The sequence below is a fragment of the Stylophora pistillata genome, chromosome 6, assembly GCF_964205215.1.
Source record: "Stylophora pistillata chromosome 6, jaStyPist1.2, whole genome shotgun sequence".
NCBI lineage: Eukaryota > Metazoa > Cnidaria > Anthozoa > Scleractinia > Pocilloporidae > Stylophora > Stylophora pistillata.
Window position 1 is genome coordinate 18,419,472 of NC_142524.1, and position 25,486 is coordinate 18,444,957.

The following is a 25,486-nucleotide window of genomic DNA, read 5'->3' on the forward strand; positions in this document are numbered from 1 at the left end:
GAAGAAGACTTCTCAAGACTCGACTTTGGATTTCTTTCAAAAAACTTTATTTCCAAAATTTGAGCTGCTAAATTCAGGGTGCGGCTTATCTGCGGGCTTTTACAGTATTTATGGGAGATATAATTGAGGAAATAGGAAACCTGCAAAATACAAGTTTTGAAAGTAAAATCTTTGTTTACCCACCTAATGGACAGATCTGTATTTTGCATTTTCTTGATTTAAACAACTGTGACAGTGAATGTGAGTGGAAACATCCCGAGTGTCTTTTCATTTACATGTATACATGGTTACATAACCTTTATTAACGTGTCTAGTTGTTCTAGTGCCTGTAGGCACTAGGTAATTGGGGACACCCAATTTATTTTTTAGAAACACAGGTTAGACTAGTTAATCAAATAAAACAGTCTTTTAGTTAGTTTCCACATGTTTTTCTCTTTTCTTTATGGCATGTTGCCCAGGAACATTTCAGCGCTGCTCAGTCTGTGTTAGGTTTACAAGTTGAACTAACAGGTACATACAACAGTTATACTCTTTTATTTGTGTGGATTGTAACTGATGATCAAGGAAAAAAATCTTCAGCATTTCCTCTATTTTGTACTAGGTGCCCTTGGAAAAAGGACAAGATTTCAAGAAAAAGACTGTTCTCAATTAATTGTGCTGGTTCATAAAGATGAGAGCATCACTGGAATGCCAACAGGTAGGACAAATTGGCTCAAATTTGCCTTAAAATTGCATGCATACTCAGGAAAGTTCTAGATTTGGGTATGGCTGGTGATTAATTACTCTGCACACTGAAGCTTTCCAAAGGAAATGCTCATGTTAAAATTTCAGCTTTTTTTTTGTTGTTGTTGTTGTTCAGGTGCAAACCTCAGTCAAGTCCCCAACACATGTGCACAGCATTTTGACTTATGAGCATACATAGCATGGTGTTATGGGGGGAGAAGAGAAGTCTTTTTGGTACAAAAATTAGTACAGATACTGTGTATAATATACGCTAGTACATTAGTACGTTAGTACTAGGTATGGACAACTCATCATGGCTTTGGAAGGTTTATTACTCAGCCGTTAGATCTATATATTTTATCTTATTTTTAAACCGATTATTTCCTAAATTTATAATTCCTTTGCATAGGTGTAGATAAATAAATAAAGGAAAGATAAAATTTGTATGTTTATAATGGGCAAGAACAGCGCAACTTAAACAAGTCTGGTAAAATTGGCTTAATTTTAATAGTACCTTAATCATCCGTACTAAGCGAAAAAAAAGAAAAAAAACAATCCTATTTTTGGGCATGGTCTAGTATAATACACTCAAAACACATACAAAATATGCACACAGTGTTCAAGGTAGACCCACATTAAAAGGTGTCAAGCATTTTCGAAACAGGTCAGTCCATGAGTTGTATAAGAGATCTCTTTATGAGTGAACATGTAATGAGGGAATCTTTCATTGTGATTGTTTTCACACAACATAACAAGTGCTGTTTTCAGCTCTCTGTAAACATATGTGAGAAACCTTCATCTCTGGCATACTAAGACTGAAAAAAGTAACTGGATAAACAAAAAAACATAGCAAATGCAGGCACAGAAACCCAAGTTTCATTCCAATGAAAGCATGAGTGAGCACCAATGTGCATCTAGTACACAAATAGTTCTGTCAGAATTCTCATCAGGAAATCATAGCCGTCACATGGTTTCTGGCCAGAGGAGGTGGTATTATAATAGTGCCCACATGCATATAAATACTGCTTTATTACATATCTTCTGGTTCAAATTTTTTTTAAGTGAAATGGTGATCTTATGAAAATCCAATGAAAAATAATGATTTAAGTGAAAAGATAATCATACTAACTGTTTCCATTTCATGTTTTTGCACTGGATAAGAAAAATTAATATAATTTAATTACTGAACAGTCGTAAGTATTTTGAAGCAAATTTTCTGAAGATGAGACATCCCAAGATAGCATGGTATATTTGATGGTTTGTTTTGACCCCTGACCTCTATCAGACATGTTAGAATTATTTCTCTATAATCAAATATTTATATGAATGGAAAGGTGAGGGATGACATGCATGTTTTGTTTTGTTTATGCTTGGGTCATGTACTGCATATTACACTGTAGTTCTCCACTGTAATTACCTTTTTGGAATTAACTTTTCTACCAACCTTCAAACATAACATGTAGCTCTTTTAATTTACTAACCAAAACTTAAAGTTTATATTTTATTTTGACTTGCAGATGAGTGTACAGATATGTGTTATAAACAAAACCTTCCTAGGGTAAGTGCATGGGGATAGTTTCTGCACATTTTATTCTTAAATCATGTAAGTGTATCAGCCAAATTATAATCAGGGTACCTAGTAAGAGAAGATAATACTATGTAGAGTCACTACTTTAATCAGGCCACTACTTGTTCTAAACTTATATTTTGAATTTTTATTATCCTGGCATTCACCCTTTCACTACCAGATATTATTAGTAATTGTCCAGCTTTCTTTCTGCCATACAATTCTTATGATGTTATATATAATCCTCTAACTTACATTTTTCTATGTTCTCATTACTTGTCTGTGAGATATTGTATTTGATATTGTAAGGATGAATTCTGTCTTATTCACCCATGGGAGTAGAGGGGTTAATGGTAGTTTGCCTTTAAGATGAGTTTTTGTACTTGATCACTATCATGTAAAAGTCAGATATCGATCATTTCTTTCATGTACAACTTGTCAAGCCGAGTCTTTCCATTGATAATGGCTGTTTTTTTTTTCCTTTCAGGATGTTCCATTGACTGATGATACATTTCTGAATAAAATCCAACTCAAAGACACAAATCTTCAAAATACGAATGGAACTGTTCTCAGTCCACTAGATCAGGCTGTCATTTTGGGACTAACGTAAGATACATTTATCGTGTTTATGTGTTAAGTCAAAGAACCCATTTTACTCTGATCTAAGAGTCAATCTTTTGGCTGAATTGATAATCTTAGACAAACTGACAATAAGTGCACCCAAACCAGTCTAAGTTAGTAAATTTGACTGACAACAACTTTCACTTGACTCTGTTGATGACTATTGCTGAGGTTGTCAAGACCTCAGTCAGGACTACACACAGTTGAACAGACTAAACTATTATTATGTTACCCCTAGGTTCAAACCATTTACTGTAGAACTGATTTAGCTACCTGCAGAATGATTTAATTGTACTTTATTTCAGATACAATGGATATATGAAGTTCATATATTTTGAACTGCGGTATTAAATACGTATGATGCACGATCCTTCGCAGTAGATAGCGCTATTTATGCAATAGCAAAAATCAGACCTGAAAAAAAAAAAAATCAGGCCTGTACGGGATTCGAACCACTGACCTCTGCGATACTAGTGCAGCACTCTACCAATTGAGCTAACAAGCCAACTGGGAGCAGGCTGTTAAGTTGATTCATAATAAACCCGTGATGATAAATCAGATACAATGGATATATGAAGTTCATATATTATAGTATCTATCATATATTATAGCACAAGTATCGCAGAGGTCAGTGGTTCGAATCCCATACAGGCCTGATTTTTTTCAGGTCTGATTTTCGCTATTGCATAAATTGCGCTATCTACTGCAAAGGATCGTGCATCATACATATTTAATACCGCAGTTCAAAATATATGAACTTCATATATCCATTGTATCTGATTTATCATCACGGGTTTATTACATATCAACTTAATGGCCTGCTCCCAGTTGGCTTGTTAGCTCAATTGGTAGAGTGCTGCACTAGTATCCCGTACAGGCCTGATTTTTTTCAGGTCTGATTTTCCCTATTGCATAAATAGCGCTATCTACTGCGAAGGATCGTGCATCATATGTACTTTAATTGTAGTTGTACATGTATCGAGTACTCCACATTGTAAATGTAAGGCTTAGCTTCTTCTATGATAAAAGGTACTGATCAGAATTTAATGGCTGTGCTGAGTCAAACTTAGTACAGTTTAAGATTGTTGCTTCATGAGAGTTGACAAGCCAAAAATGAGTTAAGCCAAACTATGTTTGTGCTTGCCTCCTTGTTTATATCAAACTCTCAGCCTGGTGATATTCAGCAGTGAGGTTTTTCACATATCATTTTATTTCTTTTCACAAACAAATGAGAAATTTGTATTGTTGGAGTATCAAAGTAGAAAGAGCTTTGGGAAAAAGGCCTGAACTCTTCAACTGAATGGCATGTTTATACTACCTTGTCTTGTGATTATTATTTGTAGTCATGAATATCAAAAGAGTCAGGCTGTGCAAAGACTTGACAAAGAAAACTTGCTGGCATATCTGGAGGTGAGTGTTTACTTATCTTTGCTGCTTATTATTGCTGAAAGAGGGAAAAGAAAATGTAGTAGATGGGAATACTATTTTTTTTGGTGTAAAAGATGTCAGTATACATCGGATCATATTTTTTATGGTGAGAATGAATAAAAAGTTAGGCAGTGCTTTGCCCTTTCTAATCCTTAAAGTGCACCTAAACCCAAAAAATTTTTTCACTTAACGAAATAAGCTTATTTTTTGGAGTATTTCTCTGCAAAAATTTTTTAATGTGCTCAAATCTTTAATTTTTTGTGCCCAGTCAAAATACAGAAAATCGGCCATCATCTTGCCCCACGACCGAGTTTAAAGAGGAATGGCTCTAGCGGGTAATGTGGCATCAAATCAAGAACACAAAAGTCTGCATTTCACACATTTTCACTTGTTTGGGAAGGTTGTCGATATTGTCCAAAATATGCCGACTAGGTGTGTTATATGAGGAATGTATGAAGCGCGATACCCTCTTGCAAATTTCGCACGTTGCTACATCCTTCTACAACACACTTAGTCGGCATATTTTCAGACAATATTGACTACAACCTTCCCAAACAAGTGAAAATGTGTGAAATGCAGACTTTCGTGTTCTCGATTTGATGTCACGTTACCTCTTTAAACTTGGTCGTGGGGCAAGATGGCGGCTGATTTTCCGTATTTTGACTGGGCACAGAAAATTGAAGATTTGAGCAAATAAGAGAATTTTTGCAAAGAAATACTCCAAAAAACACGCTTATTTCATTAAGCAAAAGATCAGCTGCAAGAATTTGGTGTTAGATTGGGGAAACAAATTCTACCTGTCTGATTAATCTGTAATGAGTGTTGTGTTACCTGTTTACTGGATAATTATGGATATTATAGTAAGAAGCTACATCTAATCACCTATGGGAGTTGAAAGGTTCACTGAAATTACTTACAGTGGAGGCTCTTAAAAGAGCTCTTAAATCGTCTGACGAATGACAGTAAATAACCTTGGAAACTGTAGAAGACCCTTTCAGCCAACTGCAAAACATAATCATGATATTGAAATTATTTATTAAGTATCCCTTAACTGTTATAACACTTATTAACTAATGTGTTATCAGGTCTCAAATATCAGAGATTTTAATGAAAAATTGAAAATTGTGTTGTGTAGGCAGTCACCCGTAATCCCAAGGCTTGGTGTGTACAGATGATGGCATTACTGATGAGAAGCAAACTGGAAAAGGACTCTAAAAGGAGAATGGAGAGGTCCATGATGCAGATACAGGTCAGCAAGTGGCATTTACAGTGTGCTGCTGGGGCATTCAAATTTAGATTAGATTTATTAGTTTTTAAATTATTCATGCTCTCATGTCTCAACTAACCATGCCCGGGTATTGGGTAGCAAAGGGGAGATTCTGATCCCATTTTATGCATGAATTTGAGAAAAATTAATGCATCGCGTTTACTTGAAACAGCATTTCATGTTACAAATTTAAATGGAAAAACTTAATTTTTCTTTTGGTGTGCAAGATTTCAGGGAAATCTTGAGGTTTTTATGAAATGAATGAAAAAATTCAAGGGTCACATACCTTTCAGGAGGTAAATCACGTCTCTAACTAGCTCATAAATTCCTGAATCACACTCGCTTTCAGTAAAATTCATGCATATTATATTAATTTTGGCCTTAATCCCGCATCACATAAAAACCCTTTGACATCCTCATGGTAGGGTTGTCATATTGTTACATATCCATGGTTGTGTGTGGCTGTTGGAGATAAATGAATTTTAAAAGCTCTGATATTTACTCCCTTTCTCGTAGACTCTGGTCGATGCCATAGAAAGTTCCTCTCCAAAGGTCAGTCAATGTTCTTTTGAGTGTTAAGTGTTTGCATCTTGTTTCTGTAAAGCTTGTCAATATGTAGACTCAATTTCTGCTGCTCTCTCGGGTCCAGTCTTTTTCGTTCCTCCCAACAGCAATGGGTTTGGGGAGGAGCATGGGCTCCAGTTCCCGAACAGCAGCTGGTAAGCAAGCCAAGTCAATATGGCCACCTTCCATTTTTTCTCATCAACACAGTTGAGCCACTTAACATAGCTGTTATGTCCCCCTTTATTTGTATGAAACTTGATATGATAAATGGCAGTCTTTAATTCTAGTCATCTTTTTAATTGGTTATTTTCTCCATGGTCTTTTCCAGCATGGTATTCCATCTACATGTCATATTCTTTGGTAATTTATCATCTAACATTTTAGGTTGTGGATAGGCAATCTTTGTTTTATTGTGTGCCTTTACCATCAAAGTGGAATATTCAGGTGAATGGATTTTGTCCACAAAGCAGACACTGATATATTGTAGAATGATTGTAAACAAACCATGTACTGCAGTAAATGGTTTGAACCCGGTAGTAACATGTGAAAGTGTAGTGTGATTGTCTGGGTGAGTGTAGTCCTGAGAAGGACTGTTGTATGTGGTGGTGAGTGACGTTTCGACAACCTGTGCAGAAGTCATCATCAAAGTCAAGTGAATAGTGACAACAACTATTCTACTGACAACAACTATTCACTTGACTTGATGATGACTTCTGCACAGGTTGTTGAAGCGTCAGTCACCACCACTGACAACAGTCCTTCTCAGGGCAACACTCACCTGGACGATCACACTACACTTTCACAAACCATGTACTGTTTATGTTTAAAAATTATATATTCTTTCTTACTTAAATTTGGAATTTAATTCCCTTGATTTTCCTTGTTGTGATATGATGATGCAAATTTGACAACAGTGGATGAATTAGATGCTGGGAGAATGACATATTGAAATTTAGTGGAGCATATTTTCTTTCTTTTGCCTGCTCCTTGTTATGTTTACAGGTGCATCAGGTAGATTAAGGGAGCTCTAGCTTTTAAAGTTTACAACTAGATTATGTACAGAATCATACAACCTTGGGTATTTGCTTCCAGTGTAAATTTAGTGCAAAAAACTTTCAACCAGGTGCACATAAATAAATGACCATTTCACTGATACTTAAAAACTTTGTTCTGAGTTGACCTTTGTAAATAAATTTTCTTATTTCTAATTCCTTTCATCAGAAAGATTTAGCCCAACTGCTTCTTGATCTGGGTGTGGTGAAAAGTGCCTTGGAAATTTTTCAACGATTGCATTCTTGGGAGAATGTTGTTTTTTGTTATCAGAATTTAGGGTGGTATGCAAAGGTGAGAATTGTTTAAATGTGCACCTTAATATTTATAATATCTTGAGATCAGGCTCACACTGAGCTCTGCTGGTATAAACACACTTTAAAAATGTATAAGAAAATATGATTTTAATTGGCTGCTTACTTTGTCAGCAAAGTCATGCTTATTTATTATTTATTTATTTTTTACATTTTGCTTTACCCCCCCTTGCCAGGCAGAAGCTCTTATCAAAGATCAGCTTAAAATAAAAGAAACTGTACTGTTATGGTGTCTGTTAGGTGATACATTAAAGGTACAGTAACAATAGTACAGAAATTCCAGTAATTATAGTAACAATGATATCATCTCTAATATTCAGCATTTTGGATTTGTCACTTTTTCTTTGGTAGCCATAAGTAGAGCTTTCTCTTTCCTTATCCCATTTTACTCTGAGGAGTGAAGGGTGACCATTCACAGCCCTCATTCACTTCTACTGATCCTGGGCTTTGATGTCCATTTCATTTCATGGTGACCCTTTTTGCTGAAGTTCTTGTTTGTCTGTTGTTTGGCTTTCGTTATTTTATTTCAGTTAATCTTATTTTTAATATATGTAAAGTATGATGTGGCTGGGGATTTTGTCTGGTACTGATGGTGGTAAACCATGAGATCTCTTGATTAGCAGTCCTTCACACAACCTTCTAATGTCAGTGGTCACTCAAGACATGCACTAAAGTTTGGTCAATGAAAAGGGTGATAAGTTGTGGCCAAACATGCTTGGTTTGGGACAACCTGTTTTTGGATGGGTTGCGACAGGCCCTAAACTTGCATGTCAACAGAAATTTTGAAAGGTGTTGTATTACTTCTATCATTGCAGGATGCTACTTGCTATGAGAAAGCCTGGGAACTATCAGGGTGCCACAGTTCTAGAGCTCAAAGATCTCTGGGATATCTGCATTTAAGGGCTAAGGAGGTTAATACTTAATTATTCATAAAATGTTTCATGTTTTCTTGCAGTTTTTTCTTTCAACCTGTAGGAGCAGTTATTACAGTTAGTTTTATATCAGACAGAGTGAAATCTAATAAGTTGTACTGGATTGAGGACCAACTCGCCGACTTCTCTACTTGATTTTATACGTCGGCGAGTTGGTGTTGGCAAGTTGAACTGTCGGCGACTTGACTGGATAGCAGTGAAATATTTAAAATCGAGGAGGAAAAATGAAAGAAAAAAGGAATAGAAAGGAAATGCTAAAGCAAATTACACTGCAATTGGAGTGGATTTACAAATGAGTTTTTTTGCAAATATAACTGTATGTTAATTGTGTCAAAGTGTTAGTAGTTACTAGCACCCTTCTCATCAAGTTTGCTTTGCTGTTACACACCAGTGAAACATAAACCAGCTGACTATCATGTTTCATTTCAATACTTTTGTCATGTTTTCAAGTGTGAGTTGCTCAAATGAAAAACATGGATGGATTAGACAAATTAACATGAGGTGTAAATTGATAGAACTGCTGTGTATTGTACTTTCAGTACTGCAACTCAATACCATGTTTCCAGAAGTCATTGGCAATCAACTCATTACAGGTATGTTGCAAGTTACACTATTTTTTATTTGTTGAAGCTTAAACCATGCAGTGCCACCAATAGAAAGTGCTGTCTATTGCTTCTAAAAAAATGCACTATGGGTATACCAGCTAGTGCAGTAAATGTGGCTTTTTGACCAATCAGGGTACTTAATTACATAAGCAGAATACATCCAAGTGTAGAAAGTGCTTTGTGGTGAAGGAAAAACACTTTGTTTGCCTTTAGCTACAAAAAAAAAAAAAACAGAATGGTCATGGTCAATAATATTATTTCTCTTTTTTTGTCTCTATTTAGGAAGATGTATGGTTTTCTCTTGGTTGTGCTGCAATGGCTTCAGAAAATTTAGAACTTGCATCTAAAGCATTCCATCGCTGTGTGTCACTTGATAGTTGGGTATGCTTGAGGTTACCGCTTGAAAGGCATTTTTTTTTCTAGCTTTATGCTGCAGTTGGATTGTGCTTTTAAGTATAAACTAATAAAATCATCTCTACAGAATGGGGAAGCTTGGAATAATCTTGCCAATGTCTATATCAAAAAAGGCCTGAAGTAAGTAGAGAAATTTTTGTTTTTGTTTGCTTTGAGGTATTGTAAGTGATGTGAACACTCAGAACAATCATGAAACTTCAAAATCCATATGTGATGTAGAGCCTTAAAAGAGAAGGTTAACCCATTAATGGCCACAGCTTTTGTGGAAAACTGTGTTTTGAGGCTAGTCGAGCAGATTTTGGGTCATTGTTGTGGTTTTAAAAGCTCAAACTTACCAAAAACCCCTTGACAGCTCATGCACTCGACGGCCTTTTGATCCAAATGCAAAATGGTGGCCTGAAAATCTCGGGCACGTGCAGAAAGCAAAATTTCGACAGTTTTTGGGTTGAAAAGTCATGCCCCACTTACGACTTTTACTTTTCTCTCTTTCTCCTGCCCTTTTTTTCCCCTCTCCTTGCCTGAAGTTTCTCCTCACTTGCTGGAAATTGAGTAGGCTTCATTTTGGTGTAGAGATTTTTCAGAAACTACTCATTATTTTCAAAGCACATGCTCGGAAAGGTAGGTGGGTAATGAAACAGGATTTTCGTGCAGATATTCAGGTCAAAGTGACATGGTTTTTTGGCTATTCCTCCAATCTCCTTCACTCAATTGCACTCATTCTGGTATCGTCTGTAAGATATTTTCAACCTGTTCAAGTACGTGCTCAAATGCGTGCTCCAGGGTTAAAAGTCATGACGTCACAAGGCGTAGAAAGGGTGTGGGTCCCCATGGGCGCATATGGGCGCACTGGATGTCAATAGGTTAACCAGCTCATCAGCCTGTGATCTCCACAATTTCCTTATGATTCTCCTTAGACTGGGGTCAGTACAAAGCCACTGCATGGAGGCCACATCAATTCTTCCACAAACAACCAAAAAATAAGAATGGTTGTTCATGAGAGATAGGTTGGATGGATTAATTGAGACTGTGGAAGGCCACTATGGATGTTACAATTATTAAGAAGACTATGTCTAATGTTAAGAATGGGCCTATCATGTCATGATTGATTTTGCTTGTAATTGTAGATCACAAGCACATCTTGCTCTCAAGGAAGGTCTGAAAATGAATTATGAGAGCTGGCACATGTGGGAAAATTTCTTAGTGGTAACTTAATTGTACATTTCTGTCCTTCCTCTTTTTCTTTTCTTTTCTTTTTTCATTTAATTGTTACATTTTTGTTCTTCCTTTGCTCAATGCACTTAAGACAGTAACAACAAAACTGTAGTACTCTTGAATACATGTTATGAACCTGTGATAACAATACAGGTACTTAAGGGAGCAGAAACCAGCTTAACGAGATGTGCTCTTCCTGATGCTGTATCATTCAAAGGTTTATTTCACTTGGTCTTACTCGATCACTAAACTGTCATTTGGTATCTTGTTTGCTAAGTTTGTCAAAGTTCCAATGTTTTGTTCTTTGTGTTTAGTTTTACATTTTTTGCTCAAAAAACTGTCATGCTTAACTTTTGGTGCATACAAAAAATGTCTTGTGATGAGCATGCAGAAAAATTGTTTTAATAAAGGAAGCAATGTGCACAAGAGAAGTGAAAGATATATAAGGCACTATTAATTTCTGTTTCAGGTGAGTGTGGATGTTGGTGCATTTAATGATGCATTGTTAGCATATCATCGTATGATGGATTTGCGTGATAAGTACTGTGATACAGAGGTTAGTGTAGAATTTCTTATAACAAGACTTACAAATTTTAGCTGTTGGCAAATTAATGTTCTGCTACACCAATGCAATCAAACCTCCATGAACAGCCACCTGTATTTTGTCCAGCAGATGGTCCACACATCCATTCACTCTCTCTTAAATAAAACTAGCCATTAAAATTTGTCCCAAAATGACCTCTCTACAATGGCTTGTTAAATCATCCATAAAATCGTTGTTAATTTTAGACTTCTCTCCATATTAATGGTTAAATCCAAGAATCTGTCCCTAAGGTAGATTCTTGGGTGAAGTTCATCTTTAGTTTTGTCTTTGTTTTAGATTTTGGGCATTCTGGTGAAGGCAGTGAACCAGGGAACTTTGGACAATCATGAACAATCAGGTAATAATCTTTACTTTCTGAACTTTTTCCTCTGCAGATTTAATTATTGTTTACTCTATGCTCTCTCATAATACTGTAATCAAGCACAAGCACAAGTAAATTGTGGGAGCCACAATAACTCTCTTAGGTTCTTCTCCTCATTAAGTCACATTAATGGGAGTGTCCAGGATAACTGAAGTAGGCACAAGTCAGGACCCCATGATGTTTGCCTTACTCACCACAAGGAGCAGAGAACATCCTCTAGCCAATGCAGTGAGGAAAGACCTTCTGTGAAACCCTTATTTCCAGTAAAAAACATTTAGACCCATGCAGTGTCAAGCTACTTTTAAAATAGCACATCATCTGGTTGAGCCTCTACTCCAAGGTTCCCAGTTGCAAAACACTAGCAAAATACCTTACCATCTAGTATGTGATGCACTTGAATAGATAAACAATATTCTCAGTGTCCCTGTCTACTATTTAGCAAGTAGGTTTTGGTTGGGTTACTTTTCATGCACCCAGACATCCGAATGACTTTCAACTGTCACTCCCATTCAATTTAATGTTTGTACATGACCTTGTTCTTCCCTTTCCCTCCTATAAGCACAAAGGAGAAAAGTAACAAATAACACATGATAACCCATGATTACTTGACTTTTAGCATCTTGTCTTAAACCAAAGCTGCTTGAACTAATGGGAAGACAAACATCTCAGGTAGGTAGTGTATTTGTAGGTAGTGTATTTGTAGGTAGTGTATTTGTAGGTAGTGTTGTTGTCTCAATTTGATAATCAGGTCAAAATCAGTTCTAACTTTGTGATTGTAGGGGATTAACTTGATCTAATAAATCACTGGTTTCATCTGCCAAGGTAACCAACAATTCTGATTTGTGGAAGCTCTACTTTGACCTCTACTGGAATAGCAAGTCTCAAGAAGATAAAGAGAAGGTCTGTGAAAACTCTGCTATGTCAAATTGATTGAGTGCATCTTATAACTGAACTTACCCCTGCACAGTTTGCTTTTGAAGTAGCTTGCACCTTTTGGTGAAATAACTTTTGAGAATTAAAAGAGGGAAAAGGGCAATCATTGAGCAAACCATGAGATCACCAAGTCACTTAAAGGATCAAATGGCAGAGAACTAATTAAATGGTGGATTAATTCACACTTGATGAAAATTATTAATACTGTGGCACCAGGTGAAATTAGGAGATCAAAAGGTAAATACAGGCAGCCAGAATGGAATCAAAAGGGATCAGCCGAACCAAACATCTTTTCAAGATGTCTCCTGTGTCCTTTAGTGTTATAGTATTAACTTAAAAGCTCCAGAGATTAATGTTGTATTTATATATTATTTCTCAGGCACTTAACTTCCTGGTGAAGGCTCATCGCACCAGAACCCAGGCTCCAGGATGGGAGACTGATCTAAGTCAGTTTAAAGCAGTAGCAGAACTCACATCTAACCTCAGTCAAGGTGAGTCAAACTGTAAAACACCACTATTGATATTATGAGGTGTCTTCTAACTAACCAAGAAAGGATGTAGGCAATGACCCTAGTGTATGGCAATGACCCTAACATTAGTCACTTTTGATCACGGTTTGGAGTGTTCTACCATTCCTTGTTTTCAGTTGCTCTTGGTTTCCAGGTTGAATCTGTCCTCAAATTTATATTTTGACTTGGGCTGGATGGTCACAAATGACTGAGAACCATCTCTTTACTTCCCAGTTACAACTTACTGTTTGAAATAGAAACTGAACTTAGTACCATGGAGTTTCAACTAATTTTTTCAGTGGTAATTTTTTTTGTAGTTTACATTCAAGTGAGTCAATATAAGGAGAATAAAGCTGAAGCAGTACAGCTCTTATCATCAGCTAAACTTACTCTCAAGCAGCTTATTGCAAAGGCCAAAGTAAGTAGGTTGTAGGTTGTTCTTTTTCACAAGACCTGGAACATTACCAATTTAGTTAGCTCACAGGGAAAAATACTACAGCTACAGTAATAGCTTATTCAGTTTGATTGATTATTGTCTGTTTTCAATCATTGGCAGCAAAAATAACCAAATCAAAATCATGAAAGTTTAATTATTCGTTCAGAATTACTTATCATTCATTTGCTTCTGTCAATTTGATTTGCAAAAGCAAATACATGCAGACTTTTTAAGGCAAAAGAGTCCATCAAATTTTACTTTGGGTAATGTTCACTGCACTTGTAAGCTAACCCCCTTACACTTTACGTGGGCATGTTCTCCATACACTGTACACAGACACACACACACATGCATGCACGCACACACACTGTACACCCACTTCATGCATTTCCTTTGGTCAAGGAGAATTTGTTTAACAATCAAACCTTCATTAGGTTAGAAATCATTTCCTTTATTCTCTAATCTTGATGATTCAGTAGTATTACTATCTGTAAAGAGGTATTAGATGCTGGGCTCTGTAAGGGTTTTAAGGGTTGGAGATCATTTACAGAAACTAAAAAACTACTTTTTTTAGATGTGGCGTTGCATTTTTAGTGAGTTTCTGTAAGGATAACATCATGAAAGTTATGTCATGGTGGTGACCTCTATATAACTGAAACCCTATCCAATACAAATGCTTTGCTGCAGTCTGCCAGTACCAACAGTAGAGAGGTTTGACTGTGCATGATCCCCTTGAAAGATGCTTAAGATAATCATTATGGTTTTTTGTTTGTTTGTTTGCTTTTTTTGCCTCTTACAGAAATACCACTCAGATTTACTAACTGGGAATGGTCTGACTGAACTCTCTCAAATCGTGGTTGACTTGGAGGCCAGCCTCCAAAACATTGTTGACTTAATTACCAGTTTCAAAAGCTAATTGTGTACCTTCAATTAAATAAAGAAAGCTTGGGAATTTATGTGGAAATTTAATTTGGTGATCAATAATAATAATAATGTTTATTACTTCTATTGCACCTTTTCTATACAATATTCAAAAGGGCATCACAATAATATTTAGTATAATTACTCAGATGATTATAGAAATTCTCACGCTCTTATTGGCCGAGAATGGCATCATATTCTGCTATAATCACCTCCAGTGAGGTGATTATATCGGAGGACAAATTATCAAAATGGCCGCCTCACGCTTTGTCGATGTGTCTGAAGAGGAAATTAATTTAATGAAAGAACATGCCATTCCGAGGAATACCAAACACACCACAAAGTTTGGAATGACACTCTTCAAAGGTAAGGTGTGAAAATTGTGCTAAACATAACAAAGAAACCATTTAAATTCCCATGAAAATTTTGCTTATGTCAACATGCATGAATAAATCAAAACAACTACATTAAATTTTTGCAACACTTTATTTACTTAACAGAATGGTTTCAACAACAAACCGAATTTACCACTGACTTTGAGGCAATGGAGGTCAACGAGATTACTGTTTGTCAAACTTTTACATCTCAGTCAGGAGGAAAGACGGGACTTTTTACAAGAGAAATAGTCTGTTGTTCGTGTGAGTGGCTCTCGATCACCATCTGAAATCACCGCCTTACAACAAAAAATTTAACATTCCTTTGCTCATTTTTATAATCACCTGAGTAATTATGCTGAAACAATTATTCGCCTCAGGCTCGTGAATATTCCCCTCGACTTCGTCTTGGGGAATATTCACCAATATTCACTTTGCCTTCGGCGAATAATTGTTAAATATTACTTAATAACTAAACATGAATCTCTATTATAAAACGTACAAATCTTTCAATAAAGCTTACAAACTATTTACATTAAAAATCTAACTTAGAATAATAACAACTGTAGAAGAACTTTAAAATACTAATGGTAAGGTGATTAAGGTGTCAACTGAGTGTGAAACAATCAAGAATAAACAAAGACACCCAAAGCACTTACAAACTTCTAATTAAAATGTATTTGCAATAGTTATTTGCTAAATGCTAGGAACATAAATAGACATAGATAGACTCTTCCAACCATAAAATTGATGAAACATATTAAATTAAAAGCTGAGAAGACTATGAAAAGACCCTAACACTTTCTTTTAATAGGGTGTAAAGGTTTTTATTACATGACTTGGGCAGTCAGAGGGCCAATAACTAAAATCAACCGATCAAAATGCTCTATTGCCGGTCAATATTCGCTCAGTATTGGACCGGGCACTGTCCCGAATGGTACCGAATGATACCGCACTTGTGTCCCTTTGAACTTCAGTCGTATAATAAAATCTCTTATTAACCAAGCTTGCTCGGGACAGTACTGGAAGAATATCGGCCTGAAGTCTTTGTTGTACGGATCAAGCACAGCGAGGTCCGTACTGTCAAGACCTCGGGCCGATATTCTCCCAGTACGGCCCTCGCACTTGGTTAATAAAATATATTGACTACATCCTACATGGTGAAAAATAACCTTGTGCTGCTGGCATCCTAGTGAAGAAAAGGAAAATGTTGGACTCATTATGTTCTGTTTGAACATAATGACAACAGACATGACAGACACGACAAAGACACCAGTCTATCAGTGTTAACACTAACTATACAGAGCAAAGAGTATAGCTATAATCCCTACCCCTTACTTACCAGGAACTACTCTAAGTGCCCAAAATTTAATTCCTGAACAATTGTCAAGTGTCTAATCGATAAAATATGATACTTTTGAAAAATACTTCATGGCTGGTATGTGCAGTGTTCTTACTTGGCCAAAAGACTCATCAGATACATTTCCAAATTAATTAGCATCCTCATCAAGCATTGTGTAAGAAGCCCTGTTTGTAAGTCCAACATGTTAGTAGTTTGGGCCTTTATTGCTGAATGATTCCCAACTGCATGTTCCTAAGTTATAATTTATACAATAAGAATTAAACATTCAAATTTGATTTAAATTTGAATTAAGCCAATACTATTATAAGTGTTATCATTGTCATGACATTACAATTAAAAAAATTTTAGCTTACCATAGTAAGTAGGCTTCAGCATTTGTGTTATACTGAGCAACTGTCATCTGCTCAATATATAGCACACAAAACAATAAACTCAATGTCTGTTTTAAAATGAGACATACTATTCATTGACGACTCCCTCACTCTGGCTTGCTTTCAGTTTTCACACCTACACTTTGAAATTTCCAAAAGTGTCTAGAAAGTATTGTATTCAATTAATGGCTTCATAATTCTACAATTTGGGAAACTTAGAGTTAATTGAAGAGAATAAAACAAAATAACCTTGACTCATAATTATAAACATCTAGACTTCTTATGATATTAAGTACAAAAATAATCATCACCAACATAATTTCAGACATTATATTTGAATTTGAAGAAGTTATGGCTACTTTAAAAGAAAAAGAAATGCAGAAAAAAAGATCACTAGCTTCAAAAAATGTATTGCACATACAGGCCATACACCTATCATTCATGAATTCTGGATGTGGGGAGATGGGAGGGGGGGATCGGGGAGACTTCTGAATTTTATTCCCATACACTGTGACTTTCTGTGGTACCCCCTTTGCAATGTGCTAACTGACATGAATGGAAATTAAGTTTTTCAGAATGTGCTGGCTTATGCAAGAGTGATCTGACATGATGAATAGTTTTGCCGCATGTCTACTAGTTATTGAAACACAGAATTTCTTAAGCATAGGTCTCTTCCCTGTTTTGTCCTATTTACTGCCAACATTTTTAAATATAGCTTGTTGATCCTGAGGGCCCAGTTGTTTGAAGGCCATTTAGTACTTTTTAGAACATCCAGTCATCAAATTGCAGACAAAAAGATTCAAACTGATTTCCCTTTTTAAGCTTTCAAACATTAAATCAAATTTCACACTAACCTTGGGTTACCTTAACCCCTCCCTTAACCCAGCTTTGAACGACCTGGTGCAGAAGCTCAATCCATTGGCCTTCTTACGAAAATTGGGCGATGATTTATTTAATAGATCATTTTGGTGAAAAAAAAGAGAAACATATTCCAATGAGCAAAATCATTATGCGGAGTCACTTGAGCCTGGGACTTCGCCTTTCCTTTGTCTGTTCACGTTACAAAAATCTCCCTTCCGAGGTTTACCCCCCTCGGGAAACACTATTTTTGGCCTGGTTACTAAAGCCAATATGGCGGATGACGGATGTAACTTCTACGATGAGGACGATTTCGATGATTTGGAGAACGAAGACGAATCCAACGATTGGGCTGAAATGTATATTGGAGAAGGAACTCAGTGGATAAATTATAGCAACAACCCTTCACAGAAAAATGCGCAAACGGAGGAGAATTCGAGGTATGAAAATCTCCAAGTCAAAGAAGATGTTTATGAAAACGACGACAAAGCAAAAGGCCTCTCCAGGATGGAGCTTAATGATCATAAGGCAGGCATGATGGGTTTAGATAAGCAAAAAATTAACCAGATCATATTCGAAGCGAGTAAAGGCTCTAAGTTCTATGAAAATGAATTAAAGAAAGAAAAGCAAGTGGCTGAACGGATCGCTAAACAGAACATGTCACTTGAAAAACTCACCCAGCAGCAAAGAAAAGTGGCTTTCCAGGCCATCGACCTAATTGTAGAAGAGTTGGAGAGGAAGCGTGATTTAAGCCGTACCTTTGTTCATATCGATATGGACGCTTTTTATGCTGCAGTGGAAATCTTGGACAATCCTGAATTGGGTGACAAACCTATGGCTGTGGGTGGTAACTCAATGTTGTCTACGTCAAACTACCCAGCTAGACGTTATGGTGTAAGGGCAGCCATGCCAGGGTTTATCGCCAAGAAGTTATGTCCTGAACTGATCATTGTTCCACCGCACTTTGAAAAATACAAGGAATACAGCCGCCAAGTGCAAGATATTTTAGCAGAGTATGACCCTAATTTTGCGATGGCCAGTTTAGATGAAGCATACTTGGATCTTACAGAGCATCTTACTGAGAGACACAAAGGTCAAGAAAAGAAGAGATTCTTGACATCTAAATGCAATATTCATCGAATGGTAAAGAACGAAATGCATCCAGACCTTGAACAGATAGAGGGAGAAATTGTTGAGTTTGGTACCGATGCGGAGGAAGCTGTCAGGGAGTTGCGTTTTCGAATTGAGCAGAAGACGAAACTAACAGCTAGCGCAGGAATAGCACCAAATGCCATGCTAGCAAAGATCTGCTCTGATCGTAACAAGCCGAACGGACAGTTCTATCTAAAACCAAATCGTAATGATGTCATGGAATTTATACGCAGCCTACCTATCAGAAAAATCAGCGGAATTGGGCGAGTCAGTGAACAGATGTTGAAAGCTCTTGGAATTGAGACATGTGAAGATTTATACAGGAAACGAGACTTGCTCTATCTTCTACATTCACCAATCAGCTTCAAATTCTTGATAGAAGTTTCTCTTGGTTTGGGACCCACATCCCTTACGACAGAATCGAAAAGGAAAAGTATAGGAACAGAAGAAACCTTTTCAGAGATTAGCAAACCCACGGAGCTACTGGATATGTGTGGCAAGCTTTGTCAATCACTGGCACAAGATATAAAAGGGCAAGAACTTAAAGGAAAGACTGTCACGATAAAGCTGAAAACAGTGAACTTTGAAATAAAATCTCGGTCTTCATCCACCAGTTATCCCGTTTCGACGTACGAGGAAATTTCCTTAATTGCAAAAGAGCTTCTCAAACATGAAATGAATACATGTTTTCCTGAGCCCCTAAAGTTGCGCCTCATGGGGGTACGTTTATCAAATCTTCAAGATACAAGCTCGAACTCGTCAAAAGAAGCTAAGCAGAACACTATAACAGGTTTTTTAAAGCAAAAGCAAAATGTTAAGTCCCAGGGAATGCTAGTGTCTTTTCCAACCGCCCAACAATTGAACGTAGGGGAACATTTTGGTCTCCCTTCACTGAGTCAACACTATCCAGAAGAAAGTGACGTCATGACAGGAGCATACGCTTGTCAGAGGACAGACCAGTATGGTTCCTGCCTTGCTTCTCTCTCGTCTGAGGGTGTTGCTTCAAACTCAGTTTCAAAGAAATCATCGTCACTATCTGGTTCTGTTTCAACTTCAGATTCCATTTTGTTGAAGGAACATTCTGACGATACAAATCCATCAGCAGTGTTTTGTCCTGTATGCGAATTAGAGCAAAAGTTCAAGAGAGGTCAAGATGTTATGACTGAACTTAACAGACATATAGACTTGTGCTTAAATAAAGCCACTATAAAGGAGTTGGCTTCAGAGAGAAATCCAAGACGACCATCAACTGTCGATGTGGAGATGGGGACCTCAAGAGTAAAGAGAAGAAGACAGCAGTTAACAGAAACCTCCCAGAAAGCAACCTTGCTTTCATTTTGGTCAAAATCATGAAAAATTTGAAATTGTGGCAAAATTACACATAAACAGACTTATGAATAACTTTTGCACTTGACACGTATTGACCTCAGTTGTCAGGATCTCATGCGTATGAACTGTTATCATTGCGGCAGTTAACAACTAGTTTAGCTTCTCGGCAAACAGGAGTAACCCGCCAAGTTAAGAATGTCTATCCATTGAATAGATAAAGGTTGTGCATTACAATAAGCGACTGAGTTGCCAGAAAAATCACTCTTGATTTTGTCGTCTAATGAATTTAAAGTTCCAGTGGAAACTCCTTTCTATAACTTTAAGGAAAATTTTCCAATTTGGAGAGCATTGGTTTTCGGACGAGATGCGACGACCTATGTCGTGATTACTTTGAAAATTAGAAGTGTTCAGTGAGATGATTCTTTTGAACGCGAGAATTGCCGCAACTTTAGGCTGACAACAACGTTTCATTTACTCAACATAAATCAATACAATTAAATTCTAATAATTCTTTGATTTAACAATATTGTAGATTGGTTAAAATTATTGAATAGTATTAAAATTGTAATGTTAAATTGCGAACTAGGAGTCTAAGGTGGGTCCTTAAGTTAACCAAAGGTTTTCTTGTTTGCTCCCTGTTAGAAGATGTTCACTCAAACTTTCATATCCATTTCTTATTTAATGTTTGGTTTGACGGTGGTCAGTTTGCAAATGGTGTGCTAATACCATCGAAGCGTTCCTGATTAGTGTTACGGACATGTTGCGTCCGTGTGTCGCAAAGTAGGGGGGGGCAGGTAAATGTGCTAAACAGGCTAAAAAAACATTCTTCTGTGCAAAGTTAAGGAATTATTGTATCGAGCGCTTGTTCTGCCTCATTTTTATTACTGCAATCAGCTATGGCATCATTGCAGCTTGAGAAACAAAGAAAATAGAAAAAGTAAATGAGCGTGGATTAAGATATGTTTATAAAGATAAAACATCAACATATCAGAAACTGCTAAAGCGAGTAGGTTTAGAAACCACGTTGGAAAACCGTCGTGTCGAGGACATGTTAATGACCATAAACGCTTCTTTTCTAGGCACCGCCCCTGTATGCATCAAGGAACTTGTTAAAATCAGAAGTAATAAGTATGATTAAAGGGGTAATAATATGCTATCGATATCAAAAGTAAATGCCAAAAACCATGGATTGAACTCTTAAATATTTCGCCGTAAAACAATGGAATGGAATTCCAAATGAATTGCGCTTGCTGGAGGCAGAGAATTTAACAAACAAGTGAGGAACATTACATTTTAGTTACTTGAATTTTGTAATTTTAGATTTTTAGATACTTTCATTTTCTCAGATTTTTATAGTATTTTTGATGCAGTAAATGGTTTGAATCCGGGGGTAACATGTGAAGGTGTAGTCTGATCGTCCGGGTGAGTGTAGGACTTGACTCTGATGATGACTTCCGCACAGGTTGTCGAAACGTCAGTCACTACCACCGACAACAGTCCTTCTCAGGACTACACTCACCCGGACGATCAGACTACACCTTCACAGTATTTTTGATATTTTAACTTTGCATATTTTTTTTTTCTTTAATATTATTTTGTGGAAAACCTGTAAACTAGCTTCTACTAAGTGTTTCTACCCACGTTAAATAAAGATTATTATTATTTTATTATTAATATTTGCATAGGTGTATAAACTCTCCATTTCCATTTTTATCCACTTCAACCTGGGTTGAATGCTGACTCTTAATTTTAAGTAGCGATTTCGCATTATTTCCAGTGCCTGTACGCGGAATTTGAGGGCAACGGTTGCAAATATCTTCCTTGTGTACGAAGTAGATTTTGTGAGAACTCGCTCAATTCGCTTTCTCCGAGACTATTGTTATGTTAATGTGTGAGCTCATTATGACATTTTAAGAATCTTTATAAAGTGAAAAAATCTCCACAACGATCAATTGAATGCAAGGAACTGACAAGGTCTTGTGTTGATGCTCGGGCTGGTAACAGCCTAAATATAGGTGTGATCGGATAACATAAAACCTAACTTTGGGCGACCACATTTCGAGGAATCAGCGGTTAAAAAATCAAATTGTCTCTTGGCTCCAATCATTTACAAAGTTATCTCGTTCATGGAACGTGCCAGCATTCGTTTGATAGCTCTAGTGATCGTGTATATATTTTACCTGTCTGTGGGAGCTGCCATTTTCTCGTCGATCGAGGGACCTTATGAGCAGCGCATTTTGTCAGATCTGAGACAAAAGAGAGATGATTTTCTTGTGAAACATCCTTGTGTTTCTGACAAAGAACTTGAAAACTTTGTAAAGCATGTTGTGGCGGCTCAAGACATGGGAATACCACCACTCGGTAACGCAAGCGATAAAAGGAGTTGGGGATTTGGTAGTTCGTTTTTCTTTGCGGGTACTGTCGTAACCACAATTGGTAAGTCAGTGTAAATTGTTAAAAGCAGGTGACAGAGTAGCAGGTCTAATAGAACCCGTATTCACCCGCTACTAAATTCAAGTAGTTCCATTTCCCACCAAAGCGAGCTTAAACCGCCAATGAATGATCACAATTATTCCGCCGGTGTTGGACTTTCGATTGCGTGCACTTCAATAGACACGTACTTTTATTTGTCGGTTCAGTTCAGTTTTGATTTCTTTTAACCGGCCTGGTCTTTCATATTCACAGACTACCAAACCAAGCAAAACTCCACAAAAATCAGAAAAGACTCGTTAAGTCTACCACACTATCCGTGTAAATTTGTTTGTTCTTTAGGAATTTAGTCTTATCAAGGACAGTCGATGGACAGTCTGTGAGAGCTGGTAACCGTACGAGGCACATTGTCAACACCTCTTTAAAAATGCTGAAGGCCGACCTAATATTCCATTCTACAAGGTTTCAGTGATCAAATTAGACCATTTATTTCATTCAAAAGTTACGCGTGTGCGCTGTCTCAGATAATATTTATGTTTGAAGTCATGGTTTCGTTTTTTCATGTGAAACATCTTGCATTTCATTAATCACAAAGCAATCGCAGTAAGCACAGCTCTTGGGCATGATTGACTTCGTGTGCTGGTTTAACTCTGAAATTTTCCAAAGGAACAGAAGGATTAAAAACATTTCGATGATAACGATTGTTACTGTTGAAAGGAAAACAAGTTTTCAATTTACATTTCTTGAAAATTTTCCGCAAGGTTGCCCCCCGTTTAAATAAGTAAACAGTGGATCTGTAAGAGCGAACTAAGAGGTCAAATATATACATCTTTCTGTGTTCCTCGTCGCTGCGAAAATAATAATTGTCCTCTTCCTATATATTTCTATTTCAATATTTATTTTTCAATGAACAATTTGCCACCAGCGTATTGAAAAAAGATATTAAAACTTAAGTAAAACAAAACCAAACACAAAAAGGCAACTCACAAGATTTTAATTACTCAAGGATCTTTAAGAAATTCAGTCTTAAAAAAAATGCAATAATTTGAATAAAGGTATGGTAGAATGGATATGCTGTTTTGCCGTTGATGAGCAATATTTCTTTCACGGTGTGTAAATTATTGCAAGAAACGGTGCACGATCAATGTATCCCCCAAGGTCCGAGTAGCCTTGCATGTGAAATTAATATTCATGAAGAAGACTGGCCTTCAGGAGTTGCTTGGTGACACATTTTCAATAACGCTGTCACCTCCAATCTCATCAAAATGGCAGTTCATTACATGTGATAACCCGAAAAAAAGCGTTTTAATATGGCTTGCACTTTGATCTGCAACCCATGTCCTAACTGCATCCAACTATAAATTGGAAGAACGTACCCGTACAGTGGTCGACAGAATAGCCCTGGCCACCGCTTTGTGGAGCACGCAGATTTTCAAATGACTTCATTCTTTTCGGCGACCGAGCAGGCCTTTGCTACCCAGTTTATGTAGCAGTACGAATCAGAAAAAGCAGCTTGAATGGGTTCCAGTGGTTTGAAGGTCACTTGCAGAAGTAATTGGCCTTAGCGCTTGTTGCAATTACGGTAATCACCCTTCTAACTAACCACAGCTTCTTCCGCAAGAAAAATATTAATCAGTTTGATTGGTCATTTCGGTGAGATCTTGAAATAAGCTGCTCTGAAACATTAAGCGCCAGACGACAGAAAGTAGAGACAAGGTAGATCGTTTCTGTCTCACCATAGTAACTATGGTCTCACTGAAAAGTTATTTCATAGTTAGTAGAGGGGACTGGTTATGAAACCCGGTAAACATCACAGGCCGATGTCTTTGTTATGGTTTTCCTTTAGTCACGTGATCATGAACGTTATTTATAGGAACGAATGTGAGACGATCATTCATCCCTGCAACGAGCACAATACTTTCGGGCACAAATCCTGCGCGAGTTGCTCGGAAGTAAATAGCAAAGGATATTTGGGGTTTGAGTAACCAATCAGAGCGCCCTTATGGCGCCATCCACTGTTTTAGTGCGGTATATACTGTTATGATTCAAGAATAAATCTTGTTCCAGATATCAACTAGTTTTGTCATGTCCAATATGCCCAGGATCTGATATGCAAGTTTGTCTTTCAGGTTACGGGAATATTGCTCCTTTGTCGGGTGGTGGCAAAGTATTTTGTATGGTGTTCGCAGTGTTTGGTATTCCCATGACCGCTATCATGTTGACAGCCATAGTAGAACGACTCCTTCAGTTTACTGAAGTATTGGAAAAGTTTCTGTGCAGTACTTGTACCGTACGTGGTGTTCCGCCCGCTTATCTGCGTTTCATTCATTTATCACTGATCATGTGCGGCGCTATCATGCTTGTCATTATAATTCCAGCCATTTTCTTCATGTTTCTCGAAGACTGGAGCTATTTTGAAGCGTTGTATTTCTGTTTTATTTCCTTAACTACCATAGGACTTGGAGATTTTGTTCCTGGCGATGACCCGAAGTGGCGGAGGAGCGAATACCGCTCACTCTATAAAGTCTTTTGTGTGTTTTTTTTCATCACCGGACTCACATTCTTGCTCCTGATATTAGAACTTTGTGCCAAAATTCCGGATGATCACCCCGGGATGCTTTTCTCGTGTCACAAGCCATTCCTCCTTGAGGACGAGGCGGACGTCTCGGCCACAGCATCTAAAGTGCGCCCGCGATACTCTATATCGAGTAGAGGAAGTTCATCGTCATCGCCTGACAGGCAAAGACCATCCAGAAACTCTTATGAGAGAATATCCAGCCGAGACAATGAATCTAGATGACGTGAAACAAGCTGAAAAAAATAATTATGGTACATATTTTTGCCCAAACCCGAACAAAATGGATGCTTTTAATATATTTGAAGTGGTGAAACTTCGCTTTGGTGAAGCTTCGCTTTGGTGAAGCTTCATTTTAAGACAGCAAATTAAATTTTAAGTGGTTGCATTTCGCTTCACTACGTCACGAAATTAATTTGCGAAGGTTATTTAAAAGACAAGATATAAACACACAAGGGTCCGCTCATTTTGTAAGAGGTAATGGGGTTGATGGGATCTAGGGGGGAGGGGTTACACGAAAAATGGCTTCAAAAAGCGGCCATCCAAAAAAAAAAAAAAAAAAGAAAAGAAAAA

The 25,486-nt window shown here is 37.2% G+C and overlaps 3 protein-coding genes across 4 annotated transcripts in view; all 3 read left to right on the forward strand.

Moving 5' to 3' along the window:
• The window catches only part of LOC111338268 (tetratricopeptide repeat protein 27), a 30,417-nt gene extending 15,921 nt beyond the window's left edge, over window positions 1–14,496 (forward strand). Inside the window, exons 9-30 of one of the 2 annotated variants that reach the window (XM_022944715.2) lie at window positions 459–510; window positions 602–697; window positions 2,241–2,281; window positions 2,778–2,896; window positions 4,255–4,321; window positions 5,475–5,588; window positions 6,123–6,158; window positions 6,555–6,614; window positions 7,392–7,514; window positions 7,711–7,788; window positions 8,350–8,445; window positions 9,006–9,059; window positions 9,354–9,452; window positions 9,553–9,605; window positions 10,610–10,688; window positions 11,167–11,253; window positions 11,578–11,638; window positions 12,279–12,331; window positions 12,485–12,562; window positions 12,975–13,086; window positions 13,422–13,522; window positions 14,340–14,496. In XM_022944715.2, the coding sequence (XP_022800450.2) occupies window positions 459–510; window positions 602–697; window positions 2,241–2,281; window positions 2,778–2,896; window positions 4,255–4,321; window positions 5,475–5,588; window positions 6,123–6,158; window positions 6,555–6,614; window positions 7,392–7,514; window positions 7,711–7,788; window positions 8,350–8,445; window positions 9,006–9,059; window positions 9,354–9,452; window positions 9,553–9,605; window positions 10,610–10,688; window positions 11,167–11,253; window positions 11,578–11,638; window positions 12,279–12,331; window positions 12,485–12,562; window positions 12,975–13,086; window positions 13,422–13,522; window positions 14,340–14,456 (1,776 nt within the window). In that variant the 3' untranslated portion in view covers window positions 14,457–14,496. Of the gene's footprint in view, window positions 1–458; window positions 511–601; window positions 698–2,240; window positions 2,282–2,777; window positions 2,897–4,254; window positions 4,322–5,474; window positions 5,589–6,122; window positions 6,159–6,554; window positions 6,615–7,391; window positions 7,515–7,710; window positions 7,789–8,349; window positions 8,446–9,005; window positions 9,060–9,353; window positions 9,453–9,552; window positions 9,606–10,609; window positions 10,689–11,166; window positions 11,254–11,577; window positions 11,639–12,278; window positions 12,332–12,441; window positions 12,563–12,974; window positions 13,087–13,421; window positions 13,523–14,339 lie in introns of those variants that run through there. The other variant, XM_088726030.1, reaches the window with a different exon arrangement.
• A 3,166-nt stretch (window positions 14,497–17,662) lies between these two features.
• LOC111338276 (DNA polymerase kappa) lies at window positions 17,663–21,582 on the forward strand. Its single transcript, XM_022944724.2, has one exon. It carries the CDS (start codon window positions 17,701–17,703, stop codon window positions 19,930–19,932), a length of 2,232 nt encoding a protein of 743 aa, XP_022800459.1. The 5' UTR covers window positions 17,663–17,700; the 3' UTR covers window positions 19,933–21,582.
• Window positions 21,583–21,817: 235 nt separating this feature from the next.
• Window positions 21,818–25,486, forward strand: LOC111338281 (potassium channel subfamily K member 1). The gene is made up of 2 exons (XM_022944731.2): window positions 21,818–22,344; window positions 24,468–25,486. Exons 1-2 carry the CDS (start codon window positions 22,035–22,037, stop codon window positions 25,136–25,138), a joined length of 981 nt encoding a protein of 326 aa, XP_022800466.1. The 5' UTR covers window positions 21,818–22,034; the 3' UTR covers window positions 25,139–25,486.